The sequence below is a fragment of the Populus alba genome, chromosome 6 (genome assembly GCF_005239225.2).
Source record: "Populus alba chromosome 6, ASM523922v2, whole genome shotgun sequence".
In the NCBI taxonomy this organism is placed as follows: domain Eukaryota; kingdom Viridiplantae; phylum Streptophyta; class Magnoliopsida; order Malpighiales; family Salicaceae; genus Populus; species Populus alba.
Window position 1 is genome coordinate 672,344 of NC_133289.1, and position 24,828 is coordinate 697,171.

Genomic DNA, 24,828 nt, shown 5'->3' on the forward strand with positions numbered 1-24,828 from the left:
CTTTTTTTTTTTTTTTTTTTTAAATAATAATTTCCTTAGAGCCGATTCATGTCTACTTGTATTAGTCTCCAGTTGCGGCTTTAACACACCAACCCGCCAGGTGATTGGTTTGTGCTCTTGGTTTCATATACCGACCAGCCGAGTGGTTGGTTTGTGTTGTTTTTTGGTTGTTGGTTGACACCATCGAAAGTAACCATCTCCTTCAATCTTTCACAGAGATTACCCTCTCAAACATGATTAGCAACGAATTTGGTGGAGACTATTTAGATTAATGCTAATCCTACTGAATATTTCTCCCGATTAACTTCTAAGTGAGTCTCACCCATTAGATATATATGATCCACCAAAGGAATCCATCTAGTCATTCATTGGATTATATTTTTAAGAAATAATTTCAAGAGCTCTTGCGCACAACTACATACAAACTTGACACTTGATGATTTGCTTGCTCAGCAACTGTTAATAGTCTCGGTTTTGATGTCTTTCTGAATCATCACATGTGAACAAGCAGAGCCCAATATCCCAAGCTCTTGGCCACCATCCAACTAGTATCGGCTCGGAAAAACCATCGCTCCCAAGGGTTTTGCTGATTCCCAGCATCCATACATCCAGAATCCTCAAAACAGCAACACACTCATCATACATAAATTTTTTCAAATATATTTTACTATAGAGGAAATTGTACAAGTATATTTTTTCATCATCGAATTGCTATAACAAAATTATACGGATAATGGTCAGAACACAAGTTACATGGACGAGCTCGCATAAGCACAAACGTTATAGAACACACTGTAATGTGAATTTTTTTCTTTTCTTTTCTTTTAACAAGTTATAGGATAAACATGCGGTGTCGTGGGCAATTCTGCACGAGAATCTCATAACACAGAAAGAGTTATCGTTTGTCCCTCAACACAACAAAGTTGGATCCACTGGTCTTCTGAATCTTAGAAATTCTCCTTAGAATATCCGCAAAAGCCTTCTTGTCCTGCATCAATGAGCTTCCACCAGTTAGAGAACGGGGGGGGGGGGGGGAGCATCCAAAACATTTATATTAATCTCCCGTGTCACCAATCCAACCTTGGCTGGACTGGTAGAGGCCCCACACTTTAAACATGTGGTCTCAAGTTCATATGATTCCTATGGTAGTGGAACTTAGCCATCCCCCACCCCTTGATGACCCGAAAAATCATTGGCATGGCATTCAAACATCCTATTACAGTTGTCTTCTAAACAAGACATGTTTTTTCAACTTTAGAATGCGCCCATCCCATCATGCACAACATAGAGCTTCTAAGAGCATGAATAAGTGTAACCAGCACTAGAAGCACTGGACGGTGAAGTTCACTGATGGTAAGCATAAAAAGAAACTGTTTTGGAAAAAGATGGCATGGTACTGGCTGAAAATAGAGTTCCATGGATAATCTTGCAACTGCACAACGAACATAACAAGTAATTTCATGTGACAGCAAGGTAACGTGAAGCAGGCTTGCACAAAGCCAAAGCAGAGCATACCTCAGGAGTCCTTAGTCGTGATTTAAACCTAGCCACCAGATCCTGTGTAGTTACGGGTCCATTTTGCAACAAAACAGCCCTAATCTCTTCCTCGGTGACAGGGCCAGTTGGCCCTGATGTTGGCCCGGTTTTTGACGATGATGGCATTGGTTTAGGAGTTGCAGTACCTTTAGTAGCAGGAGAGCTTTCTTCTTTCACGGTAGGTTTTACTTCCTGCTTCCAAAGAACAAAGTTAATAGGAAAATTGGTTGCTATACACATTCAACAGCATAGCACGCTGTTTTAGATATATATTTAAAGAAACATCATACATTTTCTGTCTTCACCTTCTTCACAGGTGCACCATTAGAAGTTTTTGCATCATCAGCATTCAGTTTTCTTTTCCCCTTAGCTGACTTGGAGGTAGATGGGGTTCCCTTAGCAGAACCAGGTGGCGTTGGTTTTGCAGGACTATTGTCAGCAGGTTCCTCCTTTGGCACAGCATCCTTCTGCTTTGGAGCCAGTACAGGAGAAATATCATCATCCATCTGATAAGACCAAACAAGAGCACTGTAAACAAAAGATACAGACATAAACCATACTGCCAAAGCAAGCTTCATAACCTAACATGTCAATTCAGGCATCATATAAATTGATTCCCCATTATCTCAGGAAAAAAATTAATTCCACACCTGATCACACAATGCACTTTCATATGGCACCAGAAAAACAGAAGCAAAAGATCAGCAAATAGTAAAGCAATGCAATTTTAAAAACTCTTAGGTTGCCAATTAAACATGCACACAATCAACCATCACAAAAACTCACATCATCATCGTCATCGTCATCTTCTGCATCTGACTCGTTCAGACCATTTGCTTTCCCAAGTAGCTTCTTCAACTCTTTCCCAGATTTGCTCAGTCCTCCCTCCTCATTCTCCTCATCCTCGTCCTCTTCATCCTGCAAGAACATGCAAAAACCTTACTGTTACAATCAGCACTAAAAATAAGAAATATCCCGTGTACTTCTCAATAATAATGTCCTCATTTAAAAAAAAAAAAACTAAAAGTTCCCCAAAAAACCAAACTAGTGTAACCAGCACCAGGAGAACAGAAAAGAACACTTGTAACATATCAAGCAAGAAGCAATAAGTCAACATGTTCAAAAAGAACATATATAAGTTGAGGCATCAAAACAAGTAGTTTAGATTAGCACCAAGACAGTTAGCTAATACATACCTGCTTGATTTCAGGAGGAGCAGGAACTTCAGGGGCTAAATCTTCCCGTTCCTCAGGATCAATGGCAACAGCTTCATCATCATCAGTGAAAATTTCTTCGTGCTCCCAATCATCGCCTAAAACCATAAAAACACGTGCCTGAGGTAGGAATTGCTAGAAAAACTAAATTGCCAGGTACGGTTAACCGAAAAAAAAAAACCCCGAAGTAAAATTCAGCATACATGAAGTTCATTGCAAGCCAGGAAAAAAATAAAGCAACGTACCACATCTTGTGTGCATCACAAGGACGAAAATATTGATCACAAGAAGGCAGAAAAAAGACTACCCGAGAGAAAAAAGACTACCAGCAATTAAAAGAATGTAGAGAAAGCATTTAAACAATTATGCAAGAGATTGGCACCCACAACATGGCATTTGGGAGAAACACTTACCCTTCTCAATATCATCATCATCCATATCAAGATCACCTCCTCTTGGACCTTCTTCATCATCATCACCACCCCCTTTATTGAGTCCAAGCCTACTCTTCCTTCCCGCCTCTTCCTCCTCGTCTTCCTCTCCCTTGTCAGACACATTGCCCTCATCATCATCACCGTTTGCTTTTTTCCGACCTCCCCTTCCACCAGCTGAAACACCATCCTTATCATCTGGCTTCTCCACCTCACCAAATGCAGCAGCTCCATTATGTGCAGCTTTCATCATCCACCTTTCATATCCATCTGCAGTCTTCCTCCTATTCTTCATCTTCTCTTCCGCTTCCTCCAAGGTAAGTTGCTTATAGTGCGCAACCTTGTTAAAGTTGTACCTATATAGAACACAACAAGCAACCCATATGATTACAAAAGCAATCATCCCTCAAAACAAATTGCATACACCCGTACATTTACATTCAAGAAACCAAAGAATCAAACATTTTACAACTACCCCAAATCACTAAACACGAGATTCGTAAAACACTTGTCACCCATACCAAGAACCAGCAGGAATAGCGACAAACTCTTTCCCAGACATCATCAACAGATAATAAGTCGCCGATTGCGACCCTTCAAGATGACCCTGATACTGAAACTGCCCAGTTTCATCCTCCAATAGCCATGGCTTATTCTTAAACTTCTCCTATACAATCCAAATCACTTAATTAGAGTTCCAAAAACAGCTGAGATTAAGCCAAAACTATATATAAATAAACTATGATTACCCGCAAAGTATCAGTAATTTGGCGACCATGAATTCCCTCTTTCAGCAAAGACCATTTATTCTCGGCATTTTTTTTCTTCGAAAAACCTGGCAATCCAGTCACAAATCTTCCTATAAAATAATTCTTTTCGCTACTCGTACTCGCCCTCACATTATACTCCTAAAAATCCACCCAAAAAAAATCACAACAAATTAAAAAAAAAAATCCAACAAAATCAAATAGAGAGAGAAACTGAACTCGAATCAGGCGAGTAACGATAGCGCCACAATCAAAGCATTTGCCGCGATTCTCCGCCATTGTTTTGCCACAAGTCAAGCACAACGTCATATGCTTGCAATTGCTTCCGTACAAATCTGTGGTGCTGCCACAGCCACTACACGACGGCTGTAACTGAAGATCGAACGACATTTCTCTTACTAATCCTTCAAAAAAAATTAGGTTTTTCTACTTCTTTTCTCGACAAACAAACGGAAAAATGAAAATTGATAGAATTTTTAGGGCTTTTTAAAATTATTTAATCATAAAGTTCAAACATCTTTAATTCTTTAGAGATCGATTGATTTTTTTTGTGTTCGTTAATTTTTTCAAGCTTTGACCAGACTGAGAAACAATAGGAGACAGGGAGAGGTGATTTATAGAGGGGTGAGAGAGAAACGGCGTCGCTTTGATTCCTTAGGCTCCCTATGGGCTTTAAACTCATGTGGGCTAACCCCTGCAAGAAATACATGGAACCTAGAAAAAAATAACGTCGAGTTCATTCGAAGCGCGAATGGTTTTGAAACCCGAAACTCGGTCCAGATCTAATGTGACCGAGTTATTAAATCATTGGTTCATTGGCTTGATCCGCATCTCAATTTTATCCTTGTTAAGAAATTGATTAATACATTAAAATTTTCATTTTTGACTCTAGGTTTATGATTGGATTGATATTATATTAACTAGATTTATTAGATTTATAATAAATAAGGAAAAATATGAGGAAAAACACTTTAATTTTTAAATTTTAATAATCCCAAGTATTTTAAAAAAATCTTGAATTCAAAACATTCTCTTATAATAAAATAAATCATATCATTGATGAGAGGATATTTAATAAACTTATGTGTTTTTTAGTTGTCTGTTTACTTGGTAGCTTGCGTTTCAAAGTATAATTTAAATAAAAAATAGGTAAAACAATGTTTTAAATTTTAAACAACAATTTGAAAGGCCACATTTCTTGGGTGGACAAACGGGTTCCAAATTGGAAATTTTGCAGGCTACAATTTTGGCGTTGGAAAAAGATGGTGGGAGCATTAACCCCAGCTAAGAATTTGGGAGCCATCTACCCTCGTGACTCGCAGCTACACCTAGCCGTTAATACCAACTACCTCTAGCCACCAAACCCCAAGATAAAATTAAAAAGGGATAAATTCATATCAGTCCCCCTTCTAAACTGTTTTCTTAATTAGATCTCAATCTATATTTTTTAACTTATTAATAAAGTGTTTAAATGTAGAGTAGTGATTGTTTTTTAAAGTTTTTTTTATTTATAATATGAGCCCAAAACAAAAAAAAATCTTTTTAAGCAAAACCAAAAATCTTAATTTTGGCCTGTTGGGGAAAGCAATCCCAAACAGGGCTAAGTCTCTAATTTTTCGATTAATTCTAAATTTTATCCTTCCATAAACAAATATTTCTAGGCTATTCCATATTTTGGGAACCCAGGTTGACGGAAAGATATAATGTTGGATCCAATTGGTTAATAATAAAAGCAAGGTATCTATTGAGAAGCTTTATATACATTGGGGACTGACTGTAAATAAGGGAAGATGAGTCCGTACAAAATTATAAATAAATCCTCCACTTCACCCTCTCTTCTCCACTCTGCAACGCTCGCTATTTCACTGCCAATCATTAGTCCTTACTATCAAGCTCACTACGCCACCGTCTAGGCATCGCGATGGCTTTGAAATCCTTCATCGAAGTCGGCCCTGACTCTCACTTCCCTATCCAGAACCTTCCGTTCGGTATCTTCAAGCCTGAACCCACTTCGCCTCCTAGACCCGGCGTAGCGATCGGCGATTACGTGTTGGACTTGTCCACCATCTCTGTTTCCGGCCTCTTTGAAGGTCCGTTTCTCTCCGGCTCCGATTGCTTCCTCCAGGTCCGTTTCTTTTGCTTCCTTTAATTAACGACGTCGTTTGTAGCTCTGTTTTTTTTTATTAATCATACAATTTTTAGTCTTTTTTGCTTAATCTTTTCGAGCAATTGAAGAACACAATGCGTTAATTACGATCATTTAATAATTATTTTTGGATAATTATGATAGTGAGTTTTTTGGTGATTTATTAATAGCCAAATTTGAACAAGTTCCTAGCGTTGGGAAGGCCAGCGTGGAAGGAGGCACGGACGACGCTTCAAAACTTATTATCAGGCAAGATTATTATTTGCAAGTGTTTAAATATGTTTAATCGGAGTTTTTTTTTTTTTGGTTTTATTAATTTTTATTATTTTTTTGTTATTTTATGATGTAGCTGATGAGGCTAAGTTGCGTGATAATCCGAATCTGAGGGAGAAATCTCTTGTTCCGATGGTAAGATAAGTAAAGAGTTATGAATGTGTGATTAGTTGTGAGGAGATTGTTGTTTCTGTAATGTTGGTTTTGTTTGTGAATTTATAGAGCAAAGTGGAAATGCTACTTCCAATTGCGATAGGGGATTATACGGATTTCTTTTCATCAATGCATCATGCGAGGAATTGCGGAATAATGTTTCGAGGGCCAGAGAATGCGATTAATCCTAACTGGTGAGATATGGGAAATAAGTTTTTTGGATATGATTTATTAGTATGTTTTCTGCCTAGGCATTCAAGTTTATGGAATCATGCTTGATTTTCAGGTTCCAGCTTCCCATTGCATATCATGGACGATCTTCGTCTATTGTTGTATCTGGGACGGATATTATTCGACCAAGGTAAGAGAATTCATTTATTTATTCTACTTTATTTACTGTTAACGCATCAATATCACTGTGCTTGATCAAGGGTTATTTTTTTTTTTTTACCTAATTGTGTTTGTGCACTTCCGTGTTTCCAGAGGTCAAGGCCATCCAAGTGGAAACTCCCCACCATATTTTGGACCTTCAAGGAAGCTAGACTTTGAATTGGAAATGGTTAGCCACCTAGCCTTTTATTATATGATGATATGTTTATCATTATTTTTCCCTAAATCTTTATCTGTTGTTATGTCAATGCTCTTTACCTTTGTATGTAGTTCTACAATATGGGACATTTTTTTTTTTTGTTGTTTATACTGGCTGTCCTGTTGCTGGCAGGCTGCTGTAGTTGGTCCTGGAAATGAATTGGGTAAACCTGTGGATGTTAATGAAGCTGGAGATCATATATTTGGACTTGTATTGATGAATGATTGGAGTGGTATTGATTCTTAACCATGCTCTTCTGGCTGCATATTATTTATTTATTTTTGCAATATCACTATATCATAAGAAGTTGGCTTTGACAGCTAGAGATATTCAAGCATGGGAATACGTGCCTCTTGGGCCATTTCTTGGAAAGAGTTTCGGTAAGGCTGGAAACCTTACTTTTCCACCTCTTGAATTCATTTTGGCTGATTTTGGGTTTGGTATACGAAACTTTGACTATTAACCATTCAATGCATGTATAATTTGCCTTTTTTGTGTTGTTTTTTGTCCTTATTTTTTCTTACCTGATAAATAGGTACAACAATATCCCCTTGGATTGTGACACTTGATGCTTTAGAGCCATTTGCTTGCGATGCCCCAAAACAGGTAGCTTATTTCAGTTGGTTACAGAACATAACACCATTTTAGTTGATAAGTTTGATCTAAATTTTTTGCTGCACTTGCAAGCTTTATGACATATCCTGTGAATTGCAGGATCCCCAGCCCTTACCATATCTGGCTGAAAAGATATCGAAAAACTATGACATTTCATTAGAGGTAGCATATCGCAGCCTTTGGACATTTTTTTAATGGTATTTCAGCTTTCGTGAAAATGCATTGTTTTTTCTCACTAATGGCCTCTTTTCCCCTGATAAGCATATACATTAATCTCATTTTAGGCCTTACAGGATTCTAATTATATGTTAAACTGGGAACTTTGAAACTTGTTTCCTTCTAAGAGAGTGATTATTATGCCTTCTGTTCTAAGGTTCAAATCAAACCAGCTGGTCAAGAAGATTCATGTGTGGTCACAAGAAGCAACTTCAATCACTTGTAAGGCCTCTTGAATCCTTTTGTATTTGCATCATGATGAAGTGCAGTGCCTTCAAATGAGATCTGTTTCTTGGATAAATGGCATTCATATCATCTCCTTTTTAGGTGTCATTACCTGTATAGTGAATAATCGATCAGTTGTCCTATAACACTAAAAACATATCACACTGTTTATCCATCAAATAAGAACTCATATTATTTAAGCAAAGATATTGTGTCTGTATTCTTGTTTCTAATTATGTTTTGAGTTTGCTGACTTTTATTTGCACTACAGGTATTGGACAGTGACTCAACAGCTTGCACACCATACAATAAATGGTTGCAACTTAAGGCCAGGGGATCTACTTGGAACTGGGACGATCAGTGGACCTGTAGGGCTTCAATCTCGTTAAATTTTGATATAGTAGAGATGCCAGTTTTCTTGCCTCCTATCATTTGCTTCGCCTTGTGTTGCCAAACAGGAGCCAGAATCTTATGGATGCTTGTTAGAGCTGACATGGAATGGACAAAAGTCACTCTCACTAAATGGAACAACAAGGAAATTCCTTGAAGATGGAGATGAAGTCGTGTTCAGTGGATGTTCCAAGGTTATTTCCTTGTACACTTTCCTAAAGTATTTTCCAAAACAAATACTCACATCGTTGCACAAGGAACTTATCCATTTGTGTCTTATAATCTCTTCATCTATTGACCAATTACAAAACCCTTTTCTTGTTGCTATTTTGGCTTGGTAGAGATTTCCCGCAAGTATCTATGACCAAATATATTTTACGCGTGAGCAAAATTAGGTTCTCGGAACTTATCTAGTTAGCCTTATTTTAAGCAAGCTGGAAGTTTTATGAACTTGGTTGTGTGTTTTGTTTCTCTCATCACACTCCTATTGACTGCATTTCATTTCTTTGTATCATGTCAAATGCAAAACATCCCTTGAAATTTAATCCATTGCAGGGAGACGGTTACAAAGTGGGGTTCGGCACGTGCTCTGGAAAAATCCTGCCATCACCCTGAACATCAAATCGCGCTTCGTGGGATATACGTCAGCTGATGTCCGTGCAATAATCCAATAAAACCTTTTGGAGGGTGGAGCTGTTGATTATTGGAGGCAGGATAATTTGTGAGTCTAGGAGGATAGCAGTTCTGATGGCTTGAAATTCCCTGTGAAGATAATAAAGGAGAATGATCAGTAGTGGCTAGCTAGAAGTAAAAATGCTATTTTGTTGGTTCCATCTTTCCTGTTGTAAAGACAATGAAATTCGATGTTGTAATGCTTCTTCTCAAGTAAAAGTTTACAAGTTCCAATGTCTTTGTGGGTCATGGCTACTCTGGACATCTGGATGGGCCCACTCCGAGCCCATCACAAATGCAGATGCTATTCTCACAACAAATCCACCGTGTAGTAAGTAAATGATCTCACTCACGATTGCTTCTCCAATCCAGTCGGTAGCAACTCTAAAGAAAACGATCGTACTGTTTCCTTCTCTGCTAACAGCGACACTGTGCAGGACAACACAACCAATTAGTGGGGCGGTGCTGTGAATAAAGAGATGGTTGCATTTCATAAATAACAAACCTGGCAGCTTGTTGAGCCTCTTACTGATGCCAATATCATAGGTTGTAAATTAATGGGTATATCGCACCAAATATATATCATGCAAACAGATGAAGACGGTCTCATTCTTCATCAACATAAATATGCTCATAACTTATTTTTGCACACAAGCTGATGATAATACCTACTCATCAGCTCAGCTTGAGGAGGGATGTTAAGCAACAACTCAGATTAAGCATATATTTCTGCTATGGAATTCTCTAAAAAACCAATATCCTCCTCCAGATTTCATGGGATATCTTATGTTTAGATTATTCTTATCCACAAATAATGTAACAACAGACTCTATAAATAAGAGTTACTTGTAAATCATTTAAGTAAAGAGTAAACATTCTTTCTTCTTCACTTACTAGATCAAGCACTATTGGCTTCTAGTATTGGGTCCAACAACCATGCTAGCTCAAGCGTTTTAAGTTTAGCAGACATGTCAGGTTTAATTTCATTAGATTTAGCAGCCATGCTCATATGCTAGACTGCGCTCGAGTCTAACACCAAACATGGTTATCAGACCCAAGGTGCTTGGATTTGATAATTTATACCAGATCCAAGTAAACAATAAATAAACAGAGGATAATTGTGCACACATAATTGTCAAGATATAAAAAAAAAAAAAAAAACACAAACAATCAATCACCGACGGCAATCCAACCATGATATGTCTTCACACGTCTTATCACGTGGAAGAGAGCATGTATGCACATCTAGTTATATTATATGAAGGACAACTAGATTTGGCCACCATAAAACGTCTCACACGCCTTCTTAATAATGCAGACACCACTTATTCGTTGGAACGTGTGGAACACATGTCAGCAACTTTTCAATTAAAAAATAAATTATATAGCATGAAAAAAGTAAAACACCTCCATGGTCCTTTTAATTACATAATATACCCATGTAAATTGCAAGGTCGCAATCCACAACAATATATATCTAAAGCTACATTGAAATTCTCATGCCATTTATAGTTATTTTTTTATACACACACAACTATGGTCATTTAAAATTCGTATTTATATTAAACATTTATGATAAGCATCAATATAAAAAGACTAATTTATTGTGAATGCTAAAAATGTGTGTCTATATATTAATGCTCCATAATTATAAAATTTGTATTTGTATTAAATATTTATGATAAGCATTAATATAAGAGACTAATTATTGTGAATGCTAAAGAGGTAACTATTATATATATATATATATAAACTAGCTTGAAGGCTGTGTGTGTGTGTGTATTTATGATAAGCATTAATATAAGAGACTAATTATTGTGAATGCTAAAGAGGTAACTTAAGGCTATGTTAAAAAGAAATTAATTATGTTTCTCTAAGTCGGTGAACAAAGGTTATGCTAATATTCCTGAAGAGGAAAATTAAAAAAATCCTAGCTTGTAGTTAACCTCCTTCTTATAAATACATTAACTCTCTCTTTCTCCATTAAACTTTTCTTCTCAAGAAACCCTAATATTCCTAATCTCTATTCCCTCCCCTTAAACCCTAGGATGGGGAGTGCGACTAACATGTTCTCTTGTTTAGAGGATGATGGGGAGGTTTCAACAATCATCGAGGAGAGGGATCAGAAGAAGTTGAAGGAAGAAGAGGAGATGGAGCAAAAGAAGTTGATGGAGATGCAAAAGAAGTTGAAGAAACAACAGGAGCGGGAGAGAAAGCAATCTGAGCTGACTCACATGCTCATGAAAGCCTTGCCTTTCAAGTTTCCTCATCATCATCGTACGTAATTTGTTTAATATTCTTGAATGCTTTCTTTTCTTTAATTCTTTGAAGTTAAAAAAATATTTATTTCTCTAGTTGTTTGTTAATCTTTGGATTATGCTTTGTAGATAGTGATTTTGGGCAAGCATGGTTTTTGAAAAAAAGAAAGAAAGAAGGAAAAATCTTTTCTTAGGATTAATTAACATTTAATTTCTAATTTTTCAGAACGGAGGCTCCCGAGTCTCAGACAGCAGAATCAGAATGGCGATGCAAAGAACCATGGTGAAGGGTCTAAGAAGAACTATGGTGGTGAAGGGTCTAATAATGTCTTGGAGTGGGACCAGGGCAGGGATGCAAAGCAACCTAGCAGTAGTTATCAGAAGATTAATGTCTCCGAAAATGACCTTGGTGGTGATGGGGAAGAGAAGGTTGATGGTGATAACAAGGATAATGGGGCTGAAGGGTATGTTTGATTTGTTAATCTCATCGATCTCTTTTTTAATTAATTTTTTATTATGCTGTTTTTATGCTGTAGAATAGAATTGCTTCATGATTTAGCTGTGTTCTTGTGATTAGATTCGTTACAGATTTTACTTTTCTATAAATTTAATTTGTTTCCACAGGGGTAATGTTGTTGTTGCTGGTGATGAACAAAAAGATTCCAAGACTTCCAAGAAGAGTTTCAACAAGAAGAAATCTGAAGGTGATGATAAATCTGTAAAGAGTGACAAGAAGGACGAGGATTATTTAACCATGATGACTCTGGCAGAGTATGAGAAGGAGCTTGAGAAGAGGAAAGCTTTGAAATCTGACGAAAAGACTGATCTGCAGAGCAAAGAAACTCTTGAAAACGCTCTGGAATCTGACCCTGAAGAGAGAAAGATAACTCTTGACAAGGATTTTGATTCGATGCAACTTTTGCAGGACGAGACTCATGAGGATGATGTCCTGTTCATCAAGGTGGTAAGTAAACATGTCAAAAGGGTCCATGGTGCATCACAACAAGAGGGCCGAAGGCCTAATGGCGTCAAACAGTCCATTAATGGAGAGAGACCTGTTGGAGGCCCGTATGGCCGTGAGAGATGGAGGGCGCTGAATGCCGGCCCGCAGTTTAATGGAGAAAGACCAAGGAGTGGCAATGGCGAACCCAGGTACGATGGGGAGAGGCCTAACAGCAATGGTCATGGAGTCGAGGGCAAGAAGCCTGACGGGCGTAGGTACTATGGGGAGAGGCCTCACAGCAGCAGCAGGGGTCATGGAGTAGAGGACAAGGAGCCTAATGGTAGAAGGGAAAGCAAAGGGCCTAATGGAGATCAAGGCGGAAGGCGTTCCGGCAGTGGTGGAAGCAACGGACCAGTTCATGATCTAACCCTCAAGGATTCAAGGAAATTTCCTGACATTGAAGACACCAATCAATTTCCCGCCCTTGGAGGAGCTAGAAAAGCATAAAGGTTTTGGAGCCTCTGAGAAAAATCTTGCAGCCTTTTTCTTGAACTGTTTTTGGGTGATTTATCAAATTATACTTGAATGGTTATTGATCATCTTAAACTTGTTCTAGTTCTTTGTGTCGACTAGCTATAATATCAATAGCCTGTGAAAAAATTTAAAGCCTTTCACATGCATGCTGTTAATTAATTGCTTAAAGTAAATTAAATATAGCCTGATACCAATGCTTATCATAATTAAATTTTAGAAGACGATACTTATTTTATTATTTTAGTATGTAATTTTGAACAAATAAAAATAATATTATTTTATCAATTTTATCCTATTCTAAAAAAAAAAAAAAAAAATAACTCTAATTAGATTGATTGCCTGCAGATATATTGGAAGCAGAGTCGGTTTTAATGAAATGGCATGCATGAAGGGAAGTTAGGAGTTAAAATTTAATTGTTAACTTATTTTTTTTTATTTTACAATAAAGGTTATCTTAAAATAATTTATATCAATTAAAATTAAATTTTTTAAATGATTTTAAAGCCTCTACCCTGAAATATTAACACAATTCATGTCAACTTGATGATCAACTAAATTTTATTTTGAATTGTTATTTTTATACTAAAATAACATTGATATTTTTTAAAAAAAAAAACAAAATTTAATGAGTCAACTATAGCTAGAATTGCCCCTTCAACTTATATTTTAGACAAGACTACATTAGGTGGGTCTTATAATATGATTAAAAGTATAATAATAAATTAATTTTGTTATTTTTTAAAATGATCGATTATAATAATTATTTTTTAAAGTATTTTTATTTAAAATATATTAAAATAATTTTTTTATTTTTTAAAATGATTTTTAACATCATCTCATAAAAAAATTTTAAAAATTTTAAATAATTTTAAATAAAAAATAAAAAATTCAAATTTTCATAAAACTCCAATTATAACGCAATTCCAACCAACCTAAAAGAGCCACCGACAGAAACAGGTGGTTTTCGTCGTGTATCCTCTGGCTTAAAAAGCTAACATGACGAAGATGTTACCTTATGCCAGATAAGGTGCTCACCTTTAGCGATGAATATCGGTGGCTTTTGTTTGTATCCTTACTAATACTGAACAGACAACATATTTCTGTGTCTTGACTTTCTGCTCCAGAAACCAAGAAATGGACTCACAATGGAGAGCCAAAAGACTATTTCCATTCCTAGGAATACTCTTGCTGCTCTCTCTTCTTTACCTTAATTTCAACAACAGTAACAACAACTACTTCAGTTTTCCAATATTTTTATGGCAACCCAAGATGGGATTTGTCTCAACCAACTCCACACAATTCATCATCATCGGTGATGGAGGTGGTGGTGGGGTGTCTGCATTTTATGTTAATGGGTGGAATTCATATTGGTTGATGATGAAGAGTGTGTGGAGTCCATCAAGATCCAAGGTTTCTGAGATGCTTAAGAGAGGAGCTCAAATGGGGTTGACTGTTTGCCGGACTTGGGCTTTTAGTGATGGTCGTGGTCCTGATGCTTTGCAGGTCTCTCCTGGTCTCTTCAATGAGAGGGTCTTCAGGGTAAGTCCTAATTTTTTTCCTTGTAAAATTAGAGATTTTTCTGCTTTCAATTGACTGTCACATCTTGAAGGGGAGGTTAAGACTAAAGAAGGGCCTTGTTTAGGCTGATGGGCTTTTCATTGTGGTAAAAATGAAGAATCTTGAGGCAGTTTTGGGTCCTCTTTGTGTTTAATGAAGGTATTTGTCTACAGGGATTAGATTATGTGATAGTTGAAGCAAGGAGGAATCATATAAGGTTAATTCTCAGTCTGGTGAATAATCTTGCTGCATTTGGTGGAAAAAATCAGTATGTAAAGTGGGCAAAAGAAGCTGGAGTTAATGTCTCTTTATCAGATGACTCATTCTTTTCAAACCCAGTTATTAAAGATTACTACAAGGCTTACATTAAGGTGAGATGCTATGTTTCACTCCCCTAATGCTCAATCATTGGATTCTATCAATTGCACTGGAATATTTGACACACAAGCATTATATGATTGCAAAATGAGCAAGAGCATTGCATATGACTGAATTTTGTGACAATTCTGTTTTTTAAAGTTGATTATTCAACTTGATTTGTTGTGGTATAACTTACCATGTCAAATTTGGTTGTGCATCATCTGCTAGATCAATTTAGGCTGAATTATTGCTATATTAGTGAATAACAGTAAGGAAATTTCGTAAGGACTAACATTTAAGAGTGGGAGACTTGGCAGTCTATGCTTCTCTTTCTGCGTTATGATAATCTCTTGGCTGCAAATTTCTGTTTTGCATTTTCCAGGCAGTTTTGAAGAGAAAGAATTCATTAAGTGGAGTTAGGTACTCGGAGGAACCGGCAATTTTTGCTTGGGAGCTCATGAATGAGCCTAGGTGTGCATCTAGTTCTTCTGCTCCTGTTCTTCAGGTGAATCATTGAATTTTTGTTCTTGTGTATATTTTGGTGTTGAATTTCAAAAATAAACTGAAGGATTAGGCTGGAAAATGGAGAGAGAGAGAGAGGTGAGAGTGTTGTTTGATGGAAGCATTTTGAGCCAAATATCATTTTTCTCTTGGTCTCTGTTATTGTGGGGTGGTCTGTTCATGTCTTTTATATTATAATATCAAAAGGATATGTGTTAGTTTTATTATTGGTTAAGAAACTTTTCTGGTTCACGTTTGAATCAGATTTGATTGAAATCATTTTAGTGCTTTATCTTTGGCTTAAGGCATGGATCGCTGAGATGGCCGCATATATCAAAAGCTTGGACAAAAGACATCTAGTGACTGTCGGGCTTGAGGGGTTTTATGGCCTGAATAGAACTAACAAGTCAGAAGTGAATCCTGGGATTTGGGCAGCATCACTTGGAACAGACTTCATACTGAATTCAGCAATAGACAACATCGACTTTGCTTCTGTTCATGCATACCCAGATAGCTGGTTAGTAATACATTTTGAGTATACAGATTAATGTCCAGTAATAGTAGTGAGGTACACCTAAGAACAGTTCACTGCATTCGTCTATTATAATGCTGTGTTAGGACCCAAAACCTAGGCCGATGGGAAGATCAACATTAAGATTGAAATAGTGAATCACTGTCAAACATTTGAGGAATATTATTGGTTTTTTATAGAAACAATAGTCCAGTTCATATGATTTGGGCTTGCTGTCTACAAGTTCCTACCTATAGCAGCGTGGATGTTAAATTAATTGGTGACACCCAGTTGATTGCAGGCCTCAGTAAACAAATAATCTGAGTATTTACTTTTATGTATTCTTGATAGATATGTTCTTATTTCTCTTCACACCATGTACAAACTGTAGGATTCCACATGCTGATTTGGAAGCAAAAACTAATTATCTTTCTAATTGGGTGGATTCTCATATAAGTGATGGAGACTTTGCGCTGAGGAAACCGGTTCTTTTCACAGAAGTCGGTTCAAGATGGGATGTCGATGGGAAAGGAGTACATGAGAGAGATGTTTTGCTGAAAATAGTGTACGATAAAATTTATGAATCCGCAAAGAAGAGGCAGGCTGGTGCTGGTGCCTTGATCTGGCAGTTGGTAGTTGAAGATGTGGATAGATACAGTGATCAGTTTTCTTTCATACCACAGGATTCTCCTTCTACCTATAAACTGATAAAAGAGCAGTCACGTAGGCTTCAAAGAATTTCTGCAGGACACAACATAGCAAGAAAGCCTGAATGAGTGGATCTTGTTGCTTCGGTCGCTTGTGAATGAGAGGAAACCAAACAAAGCAAATGGTAGAGTTTTAGTTGGAAGGCAGTCTTAAGAGTTGATTCAATTCTTCTAAGGCTCAAACGATACGTGCTCGAAATGGAAGAATGAAAAGAAAAGATAAAGAAGTGTGAAACTTATTTAGGTTTAATCAATTCTATTCAAATTCAAGGCCAGAAGATTTGAACATATCAAATATATATTGCTGGCATGGGCACTTGTGTGATTGACTAAGTTCCCCTGGGAAATGCTCTTGAATGATGTAACTTGCCCTGAGACTTTATGCATTTTGTAGTTGTTGTATTGTATCAGAACATGTACATTGATTCATTCCAAAAATGTATACTTCAATTTTTTTGCAATATGCGCCATGATTGAACTATCTCTTCACTGCCACAAGGTTAATGCCACGAGGTTTTTGTAGTTGTGGTTTTAAAAAATAATAAGTTTTAAAAAAGATTTTGTGTTTAGTAAAAATTGCGTTTCAAACTTAATATTTTAGTTTATATAAAACGTGCAGTTTTTTAGTGTTTCCCAAACACCTTACTTACTGGGATTTTTCGCACAGCAAACACAAAAATTAAAGGTAAACTGTTAATCGCTGTCTGTGATGGAAATGTCTTCCGGTTAAGACCATGGATGACGTTCTTGTTCATGGTTTATTTTTATCTTGTCTTCATTCATTGAGAGACTTGTTAGGCTACAGGCTGCACAATTCAACTCTTCAAATTATTAGTTTTTCTTCTTTCATGAGCAATACTGAACTCTAACATTACAACCATCAGCTAATAGAAATACAGATCAGGTCACACCAAAACACTTCTCAGCAAATATATTTGTTTATACTTTCAAAATCTGCTTTCATAGTAGCAAAATGTTAGCAGCTAGCATCCTTGAATAGATGCCTATCTATGCCATTGCCACGCAGCTGCATTTGCATCGAGACATGCATTTCTTGCAATCTGAAAGAGTTGGCTTCCCACCGTCGCAATCACACCTGGTGATACACTTGGACCTCGAGCTACCACCCCACAAGCACCGTGCCATGCAGTGCAGAAGTGGCACGCAAGTTGGACAACCATACTTCATCTGATCAAGAACACAGTCTTTGCATCCACCGCCGTCCGATGGCTTGGTTCCTCCTGATCCCTTTGTTCCATTCCCGCCCGAAGAGCAGCTGGCCAGTGCTGGTGAAATCATCAAAGAAAACATGAGTAACACCATCAACACGGCTGGAAATGCAAATCCCTTCTTCTCCTCCATCTCTTCAAAACAAAAAGACAAGTCCTTGCTTGTATTAGCTACAACCCTTTTCACTTCTTTTATACACTTCTTGGTGACTAACAGCTAAGAGTTCACATTGTAACTCGTATGTATGAAAGAGATGGACATAAATGGTGCTATCTATGTTCACATTGTTTTCCAGGTTAAGTCTTCTCATTAAATACGTCATTGAATGTCTGACACGTCTTGATTTGCTCAACGTTTTATCTCGTCGCCTGTCTTAGTTTATCCTGCCCACAACTCTGTAGAAATTATAAACTCGATTTTTAATTTATCACACCACTGATATTTTAGACTATCATGTTAAAAAATATATTTATTTTATTTTGTTTATTAAAGATAAAATATTACTTTTAAATTTTTTTTAGATTAATTCAATCACTTTAAAATAAACAGATTAATAAAAATTACTTTTAGTTTTTTTTTTTTTTTAGATTGACAATGGGCCCTCTAAGACTCCACAATTATTGATGTTAGAACATTACGGTTCTCATTAATTAATTTCCACATGACGGTTTTGTAGATTAAGGGCACGATTAAATGTGTACGAGCTGGCACATAAAAATTGGGTGTCTTGCACGAGTGTATATGTACTTATTTTTCAAAATTATTTCAGAGATGTTTATTTTTTATTTTATTCTCATAAACAAAATTCATTTTGTATTTGTTTTTTTTTTTTTTTTTTTTTTCCATCGAAGGCAACCTTAAAACACATTTGATGCTTATTCTTAGGATACAAAAATAGAGGTAGTTTTCTTTTGTTGTTAAATGTTATTTCAATCTTATTAGGAGTCAAGCATAAAATCTGATCATGATCCATTAGGACCTCCATAAATTTGCTTAGTAAATTTCTTGAGAGGAAAGAATGAATGACAATGAACAAAGTTCAAACTTTAGGCACTATTGTCTTTGTCTTTATGCCTACATGATGTTTTTGTTGATAGATATTGTTTGGTACTGAGATTAATTGTTTTTATTAAAAATTAATTTTAAAAAATAATATTTTTTTATTGTTTTAATCCTCAAATCAAACCAATAATTAAAATGGCAAATAAAAGACAGTGTGGGGAGAAGACAGAACACCCTCGATGCCTTATCCAAAACAAAAAAAAACTACATATATAGACAGCTTATCCTAAACAAAAAATATATATAGACAGCTATGTTTGCTATCTAAAGATAGAGAGCTAAAATGGAGGATGAAACCAAGAACTTGAGCAGTCACATTGCTCTCCTCTTGTCTTCACTAGGTTATTCTTATGTCCTGGCCACGTACATGAAAAAAGGCCTGACAAGGGTCTTCTTTCTCCTCCCCACATTCTACCTATTGACCATCTTTCCTTGGTATTTCACATCAAGCCTTCTCAGAGGAGTCTTATCTTTCTTTTTCACATGGATCACATCTTTCAAGCTTCTCCTTTTTTGCTTCAACAAAGGACCTCTCACTGCTTGCAAAAACTACTTAGACTTTGTTGCAATTGCCATTTTTCCTCTCAAGATCCGGGAAAATACTCACCCACATTCCGCAAGTACTGTTAAAACTCTGTCATCAATCATGGCAAGGTATGAGTTAGTGACACTATTCAACAAGCCGTATTTAGCGACATCTTTACAAGGTTTTTGGGGTAGAAGGTGGAACCGGTTGTCTTCAAACATTTTGAGGCAAACAATATATGAACCTACCCAAAATGTTTTAGTGGGTTTCGTCGGAGTTGGCAAAGCAAGGATGCTGGCCATGATTACTACCCTTGTGATTTCAGGCATCATGCATGAGCTTATGTTCTACTACATCTCTTGTGGGACGACACCCACGTGGGAGGTCACTTGGTTCTTCGTCTTGCAAGGAATTTCCATGGTTTTCGAGGGAGCATTGAAGTATTTGGCTCGGGTTAAGGGTTGGACACCCGTTCGCCCCGCTGTTTCCAATGTTTTGACACTTGCGTTTGTGTCATTCACATTCTCTTGGTTTCTTGTACTGCCTGTATGGAGGAGTGGACGAAATGAATGTGGCTTCAGGCCAAAGATTTTACCTTTCAGAGAATAGATCACTTGAAACCCTATCAATTGTTTCAAGAGCTACAAGCAGGTTTTCCTACTCTCATATTTTACTGTTACAGGCTATAATGTATTGAATATTTTGTTTTTTTCTATAAAAAATTACATGCTTTTGAGCTAGAGTTATTTTGATATTTTTACTTAGATATACTAGTTATTATTGATTTGTTTGGAAGTATTATTTTTTTTAACAATTAAATAATCAAAATAGCCCCAATAGTTTTTTTAAAAAATTAATCTTAGATGTTGGTTCCAATAAAATAATAAATTTATTGATATAAAAAGGCATACGTGGAATTTGGAGATAACATTTATTTTAAGAAATCAATCTACAATTTAATTCAAGATAAATATTGATCCATGGATCAATGAAGAAGAGAAATATATTATCCAGTAAACTATGATCAAATCAAGGGTTTGCAGTTAATTAGCATGAAATGCATTGCTAGTCTCGATAGTTTCAATGCCTTGAAATCTGCAAAGCACTATATTTGTGATTTGGATATGAAATACCAGCAAGCTTATGAGTCATAGAGAATTAATTAATATAATACAAATGATAATCACTTGCGTAATCGAAATTAGTTACCATTTTTACTCTTACTTGTTTCCTCCCAAGGAAAATACCATTTTTACTCTTACTTGTTTCCTCCCAAGGAAAATTGTAACTTCACTTTTGTTAACAAATTATTTCCAGTATTATGCTTCTCTCTATAAACAAATGTTTTCTACTTTCTAAAAGAAAAAAAAAAAAAACCGACAAGGTCAACATACAGCAAAAAGATACATGCAGTGTTATTGAACTTGTAATTAACTATTCGGGGCCAAATTTCATGTTGAACTGGCTTGAAAGTTACCTGGTTAAAATTTTATCTATCCGGTTAAAACTATGGTAAAACTTGGTTTAATTATTTTTATTTTTTTTCAAAATAAAATTGAAGTCATTTAACTTTTTTTTAAAAAAATAATCTTGAAATAATGTTATTTTTGATAAATCTAAGTCAGTTAATTTATTTAATTCATAACTCAAGTTAAATTTTATAACTATAAAGATAAGTAAGGTTTTATATAGCGGTTTAAAAATAAAACTAGTTCATTTATATTATATGACCTGACTCAATCCATCAATATTGGACAATGTGAATATTAATAGATCAAAAAAACATAAGAAATAAATATCACAAGTTAAGATTTTTGAAATCCGGTTGACTAAACTCAATTTGTATATTTTTTTATATATATATATATTTGATAGTATGTATATTGAGCATTTGTTTTTATTTTATTTAGAAATGTTTTGACTCTAAAATTCTTGTTAGTGTATTTTCTATTAGATTTTTTTTAACTTAACAGAAAAGAGCTTTTTTCTTTTTTTTTTTGGTTATGGAGAAAAAGGGATGTAACTAGAATTTAATGGTAATATAAGCTATAAAAATTAGATTTAGAGCTGGTGCAATGACCTTGAAAAAATAACAATGTAAGCTCACCCAAAAATACCTGTAATAGCCATAAAAAAAAAATAGCTCAATCTGATATATTTAATCCCCTCAAATAAAAATAAAACTAAATGAATCAAATTTATAATTTATAAAAGATCAAAATTAAAATTAAATACTATTATTGATTTAAACTCAACCCAGCTATTTCCGGTAAGACTGTACTCTGGTTGCAAGTGGCAGCTACTCCTCGAAACCATATATTTAATTAATTTCTTCCCTGCTAGCTCCATTTCCCAGTTGCATTGAATATTGGAGTTAAAGCCATGGCCAACTTTCAGCTAATAATGGATAGAGGAGCTGTGTAGAAGAAAGTTAAAGGAAAATAAATAAATAAATAAACAAAATTGAGAAGACGAAATTCTTTTGTGGTTGGATTTTAAATTACCTTCTTTTATAGTTGAATTTAATTAGAAAATTGGCCAAACTCGAACAAATGATGCATTTAAGAAGTTTTCTTTCTGCATGAATTGAACTTATAGCTAACTTATTGCAACAAAAATTACCTACCAATAATCTAAAATTTATGCTCAATAAAAACATCTCTCAATTAGATATATGCACCCTTCACAAAATTAATGAAAGAAATGATCGATCTCCATACGTGCATGCCTCAACATCAATCTTCCAACGTACCACGGTTGGCATGAACAACCACATGGCAGTAGCCACCACAAACCCCACTACGTACAAGCGGTGCTGCTACCACCCTAGGCAATCCTCACGTGCACTTTATTTCTTTCTTGATACCAATTTAGCCAAGCAAATACCATGCAAGAGAAAGAAGCACGCCACCTCCCACAGTGGCTTTTGGAGTCTAATGTGATAGAAAATCAGCTCGTGCATGAGGCCAGAAAAATGTGCCGATGATCAGAGCTGGTAAGGGAGCCCACTTTTTTGCATTCCAACGTATAGAAGTTGACCGGATTGGATTGCATACAGTTGGATGCAAGATACTAGTGACCATCAGGTTCCTTCTTTTACTCTAAAAAAGTTTTGCAATGAGCTGGATAGGTGTGGCTCGAGCTAGGGCTCCAACCATGGCTAAGATTAGTTCTAGACCTATATAAAACATAGAGGAGCAATATGATATTTGGATGGATATATTCGTCTTTGGTATAAATGTAACCAAACTTCAAGGCATAGACGTTCAGAGGTGATTTAAGGCCTTTTAGCGGGATTTCTCGAGATTGGGTTTCAACATTCATAAGCTTCCCAAGATCTTGACTCTCAGCAACATTTACAAGCTCTTGATCATGAGGTAGTATTATTGGTGCAGGGTCCTGTCGAGTCTCGATAGCAAAGCAAGCAAAGACAATGAAATGTGGCAAAGAGAGGGATGACCTCTAAGCAGGATGTTCCTGCATGTTGTGAGTCATGACCTCTGTGATCATCAAGTTTAGACAGCTCTATACATTCCTTGATATTGCCAACAATTTCAGTTTTTTTACTATTTACGGAAGGATCTTTTCTCGAGGCAGAGACCTTTGGACTACCATCGTTAATGGAAAGAAAGATCAATTCAAGTACCTCATTGGTCACATAAAGCATAACTAGATGATCCAATATAGACAGACATGTGTGTATATTGACGGGAAAGGACTCCAAATATTTATCTAATCCGAAGTATATTACATGCAAAAAAAAAAAACAATCATAACATGTTTGCAGATAACACACCAATCAGCAAATATCTCTATCTAAATTCTTAATTATCAGTTTTAATATATGTAGCCAGTTTCATTAGCCTTCAGCTTTTCTTGTTTGCTGCCATTCCCATAACTACAGGAGGCAAGGATAATTAATAGCTGGCTATGTAGGTACTCCACGGTTCGGTCAATTGAGGGCATGCATGAGACATCAAATCAACTCGGAGAAAACAGAACCGACAAGCCAAGTGAGGATAGCTTGGTGAACGTGTGGCAGAAACATAGCAGTTTATACTGTATGTGAGAAAACATGTGAAGGCCACTCAAAAGCTATTAAACTCAGCCCGTAAATTTAAAATGACATCAAAATAGTCAGAACACTGAAATTGTTCTGACTATTAAACATAACATTTTGATTATTTTTTTTTAAAAAAGGAAGAAGTAGAATGGATTTTGAGCAAGATGATTCGATTAGGGTTGACTGACTCAATTTTCTAATGATTTTTTAAAATTTAAATTAGGTTATATGTTAAATATACCAAGTTCAAAATCAATCTGGTGAGCCAAACTATATTCGACCAAACTAGGACAATTAGCTTGAAGCTCAACAGCAACTAATGTCCTTTTCTCATATGAAGTTTTTTTATTCAAACTTCACCTTAATTTATAGCAAAATTGAACGATAAAACGTGAAGGCTAGGGCATTGTGATGTTTTTCTATCTTTTCATTCAAGTATAATATTTATCATTTGAATAGGAGAAAGGTTTTTATTCGAGAGCATTATCTTTTGATAATGACTATTGTTGAAAATTATTAGATGAACCTGATTTTAGATATTACAAAATGAAATCTATTATCAACCATTTAAAAATATTTTTGATCCATAAACTTGATTGTTATAAAAATTATTAAAATAAATGCATGACTGTTTGATGGTTGACTTATTGGTATGATGATATTTTTTGTTAGTGTAGTCAATTATTGGTTACATGTGACATTGAAATTTGATGATGTAAATATATTTAATTTATTAATAAAAATTTATTTATTTTTAATATTTATTAAATATTTTATTAATGAATTTAAAATAAAAATAAAATTTACCAGACATGAGCATGGATGCTACCTCGCCAACGCTTCAACAGCAGTAGCCCATTGGGCTGCTGCTGGAGCCTCATGCCAGCTGCGCCAGGCTTGCCTCAACGTCAACCTTGCATCATCCCACCGCCGGCATGGATAACCACATGGCAGTAGCCACCATAAACGACTAAGAGTGTGTTTGGCAGTGTGGTAACGGTTGCTTTTCAAATAGCTTTTCGTGCCGAAATATATGCCAATGATGTTTTTTCATTTTTAAAAAATCATTTTTGATATCAGCACATCAAAACGATGTAAAAAGTACAAATCGCACTCAATTTTAGCAAAAAAAAATAAATTGAAATTTAATGAAACACCATTTGGAACGCAATGCCAAATGATGTCTAAGTAATTTGAAAGGAGAGTTCACACCTAGTACAAATTCGAAATTTCTTTATAGAAGATCTCAGATAATTTTTCCCTTGAACTCTTCAAAAAATATTTGTAGTCAAAGACATGCCAGAATATCCCTTGAATAACTTCAGAATAAGATGAAAACTAACTTTAGC

At 35.7% G+C, this 24,828-nt stretch overlaps 6 protein-coding genes across 7 annotated transcripts; 4 read left to right on the forward strand and 2 right to left on the reverse strand.

The window, feature by feature from the left end:
• Positions 1 to 640: 640 nt before the first annotated feature.
• Positions 641 to 4,544, reverse strand: LOC118058454 (transcription initiation factor IIF subunit alpha). Of its 2 annotated transcripts, none has more exons than XM_035071156.2 (9): positions 4,168 to 4,544; positions 3,931 to 4,089; positions 3,703 to 3,848; positions 3,164 to 3,537; positions 2,733 to 2,848; positions 2,323 to 2,454; positions 1,842 to 2,042; positions 1,516 to 1,728; positions 641 to 988 (listed from the first exon to the last, which is right to left on the reverse strand). In XM_035071156.2, exons 1-9 carry the CDS (start codon positions 4,336 to 4,338, stop codon positions 896 to 898), a joined length of 1,605 nt encoding a protein of 534 aa, XP_034927047.1. In that variant the 5' UTR covers positions 4,339 to 4,544; the 3' UTR covers positions 641 to 895. The 2 variants fall into 2 exon arrangements, with proteins under 2 accessions (XP_034927047.1, XP_034927046.1); XM_035071155.2 differs by having other exon boundaries at positions 1,827 to 2,042.
• Positions 4,545 to 5,776: 1,232 nt separating this feature from the next.
• LOC118058453 (fumarylacetoacetase) lies at positions 5,777 to 9,463 on the forward strand. The gene is made up of 14 exons (XM_035071154.2): positions 5,777 to 6,073; positions 6,265 to 6,343; positions 6,444 to 6,502; positions 6,590 to 6,714; positions 6,807 to 6,881; positions 7,004 to 7,079; positions 7,242 to 7,341; positions 7,430 to 7,489; positions 7,645 to 7,715; positions 7,824 to 7,886; positions 8,098 to 8,162; positions 8,437 to 8,533; positions 8,624 to 8,749; positions 9,111 to 9,463. Exons 1-14 carry the CDS (start codon positions 5,870 to 5,872, stop codon positions 9,168 to 9,170), a joined length of 1,260 nt encoding a protein of 419 aa, XP_034927045.1. The 5' UTR covers positions 5,777 to 5,869; the 3' UTR covers positions 9,171 to 9,463.
• A 1,731-nt stretch (positions 9,464 to 11,194) lies between these two features.
• On the forward strand, positions 11,195 to 13,146 carry LOC118058452 (uncharacterized). The gene is made up of 3 exons (XM_035071152.2): positions 11,195 to 11,504; positions 11,712 to 11,949; positions 12,110 to 13,146. The coding sequence occupies exons 1-3, from the start codon at positions 11,276 to 11,278 to the stop codon at positions 12,933 to 12,935; spliced, it is 1,293 nt and encodes a 430-aa protein (XP_034927043.1). The 5' UTR covers positions 11,195 to 11,275; the 3' UTR covers positions 12,936 to 13,146.
• Positions 13,147 to 13,928: 782 nt separating this feature from the next.
• LOC118058451 (mannan endo-1,4-beta-mannosidase 6) lies at positions 13,929 to 17,059 on the forward strand. Its single transcript, XM_035071151.2, has 5 exons — positions 13,929 to 14,501; positions 14,693 to 14,890; positions 15,262 to 15,384; positions 15,686 to 15,897; positions 16,283 to 17,059. The coding sequence occupies exons 1-5, from the start codon at positions 14,097 to 14,099 to the stop codon at positions 16,665 to 16,667; spliced, it is 1,323 nt and encodes a 440-aa protein (XP_034927042.1). The 5' UTR covers positions 13,929 to 14,096; the 3' UTR covers positions 16,668 to 17,059.
• Positions 17,060 to 17,405: 346 nt separating this feature from the next.
• On the reverse strand, positions 17,406 to 18,068 carry LOC118058450 (uncharacterized). Its single transcript, XM_035071150.2, has one exon. The coding sequence runs from the start codon at positions 17,958 to 17,960 to the stop codon at positions 17,607 to 17,609; it is 354 nt and encodes a 117-aa protein (XP_034927041.1). The 5' UTR covers positions 17,961 to 18,068; the 3' UTR covers positions 17,406 to 17,606.
• Positions 18,069 to 19,129: 1,061 nt separating this feature from the next.
• LOC118058488 (probable long-chain-alcohol O-fatty-acyltransferase 3) lies at positions 19,130 to 20,025 on the forward strand. Its single transcript, XM_035071189.2, has one exon. The coding sequence runs from the start codon at positions 19,174 to 19,176 to the stop codon at positions 20,023 to 20,025; it is 852 nt and encodes a 283-aa protein (XP_034927080.1). The 5' UTR covers positions 19,130 to 19,173.
• The last annotated feature ends 4,803 nt before the right edge of the window (positions 20,026 to 24,828 follow it).

What these genes read in the sequence shown, in the direction of transcription:
- LOC118058453 (XM_035071154.2), top strand. Translation starts at nt 5,870, where the DNA reads ATGGCTTTGAAATCCTTCATCGAAGTCGGCCCTGACTCTCACTTCCCT. An exon ending in GCTTCAAAACTTATTATCAG is followed by an intron (nt 6,344 to 6,443) that starts GCAAGATTATTA and finishes TTTATGATGTAG; the next exon opens with CTGATGAGGCTAAGTTGCGT. An exon ending in ACTATGACATTTCATTAGAG is followed by an intron (nt 7,887 to 8,097) that starts GTAGCATATCGC and finishes TTCTGTTCTAAG; the next exon opens with GTTCAAATCAAACCAGCTGG.
- LOC118058488 (XM_035071189.2), top strand. Translation starts at nt 19,174, where the DNA reads ATGGAGGATGAAACCAAGAACTTGAGCAGTCACATTGCTCTCCTCTTG.
- LOC118058452 (XM_035071152.2), top strand. Translation starts at nt 11,276, where the DNA reads ATGGGGAGTGCGACTAACATGTTCTCTTGTTTAGAGGATGATGGGGAG. An exon ending in CAAGTTTCCTCATCATCATC is followed by an intron (nt 11,505 to 11,711) that starts GTACGTAATTTG and finishes CTAATTTTTCAG; the next exon opens with AACGGAGGCTCCCGAGTCTC. An exon ending in AAGGATAATGGGGCTGAAGG is followed by an intron (nt 11,950 to 12,109) that starts GTATGTTTGATT and finishes TTGTTTCCACAG; the next exon opens with GGGTAATGTTGTTGTTGCTG.
- LOC118058451 (XM_035071151.2), top strand. Translation starts at nt 14,097, where the DNA reads ATGGACTCACAATGGAGAGCCAAAAGACTATTTCCATTCCTAGGAATA. An exon ending in ACTACAAGGCTTACATTAAG is followed by an intron (nt 14,891 to 15,261) that starts GTGAGATGCTAT and finishes TGCATTTTCCAG; the next exon opens with GCAGTTTTGAAGAGAAAGAA. An exon ending in CTTCTGCTCCTGTTCTTCAG is followed by an intron (nt 15,385 to 15,685) that starts GTGAATCATTGA and finishes CTTTGGCTTAAG; the next exon opens with GCATGGATCGCTGAGATGGC.
- LOC118058454 (XM_035071155.2), bottom strand. Translation starts at nt 4,338, where the DNA reads ATGTCGTTCGATCTTCAGTTACAGCCGTCGTGTAGTGGCTGTGGCAGC. An exon ending in GCTATTCCTGCTGGTTCTTG is followed by an intron (nt 3,538 to 3,702) that starts GTATGGGTGACA and finishes TGTTCTATATAG; the next exon opens with GTACAACTTTAACAAGGTTG. An exon ending in TGATGATGATATTGAGAAGG is followed by an intron (nt 2,849 to 3,163) that starts GTAAGTGTTTCT and finishes TTATGGTTTTAG; the next exon opens with GCGATGATTGGGAGCACGAA.
- LOC118058450 (XM_035071150.2), bottom strand. Translation starts at nt 17,960, where the DNA reads ATGGAGGAGAAGAAGGGATTTGCATTTCCAGCCGTGTTGATGGTGTTA.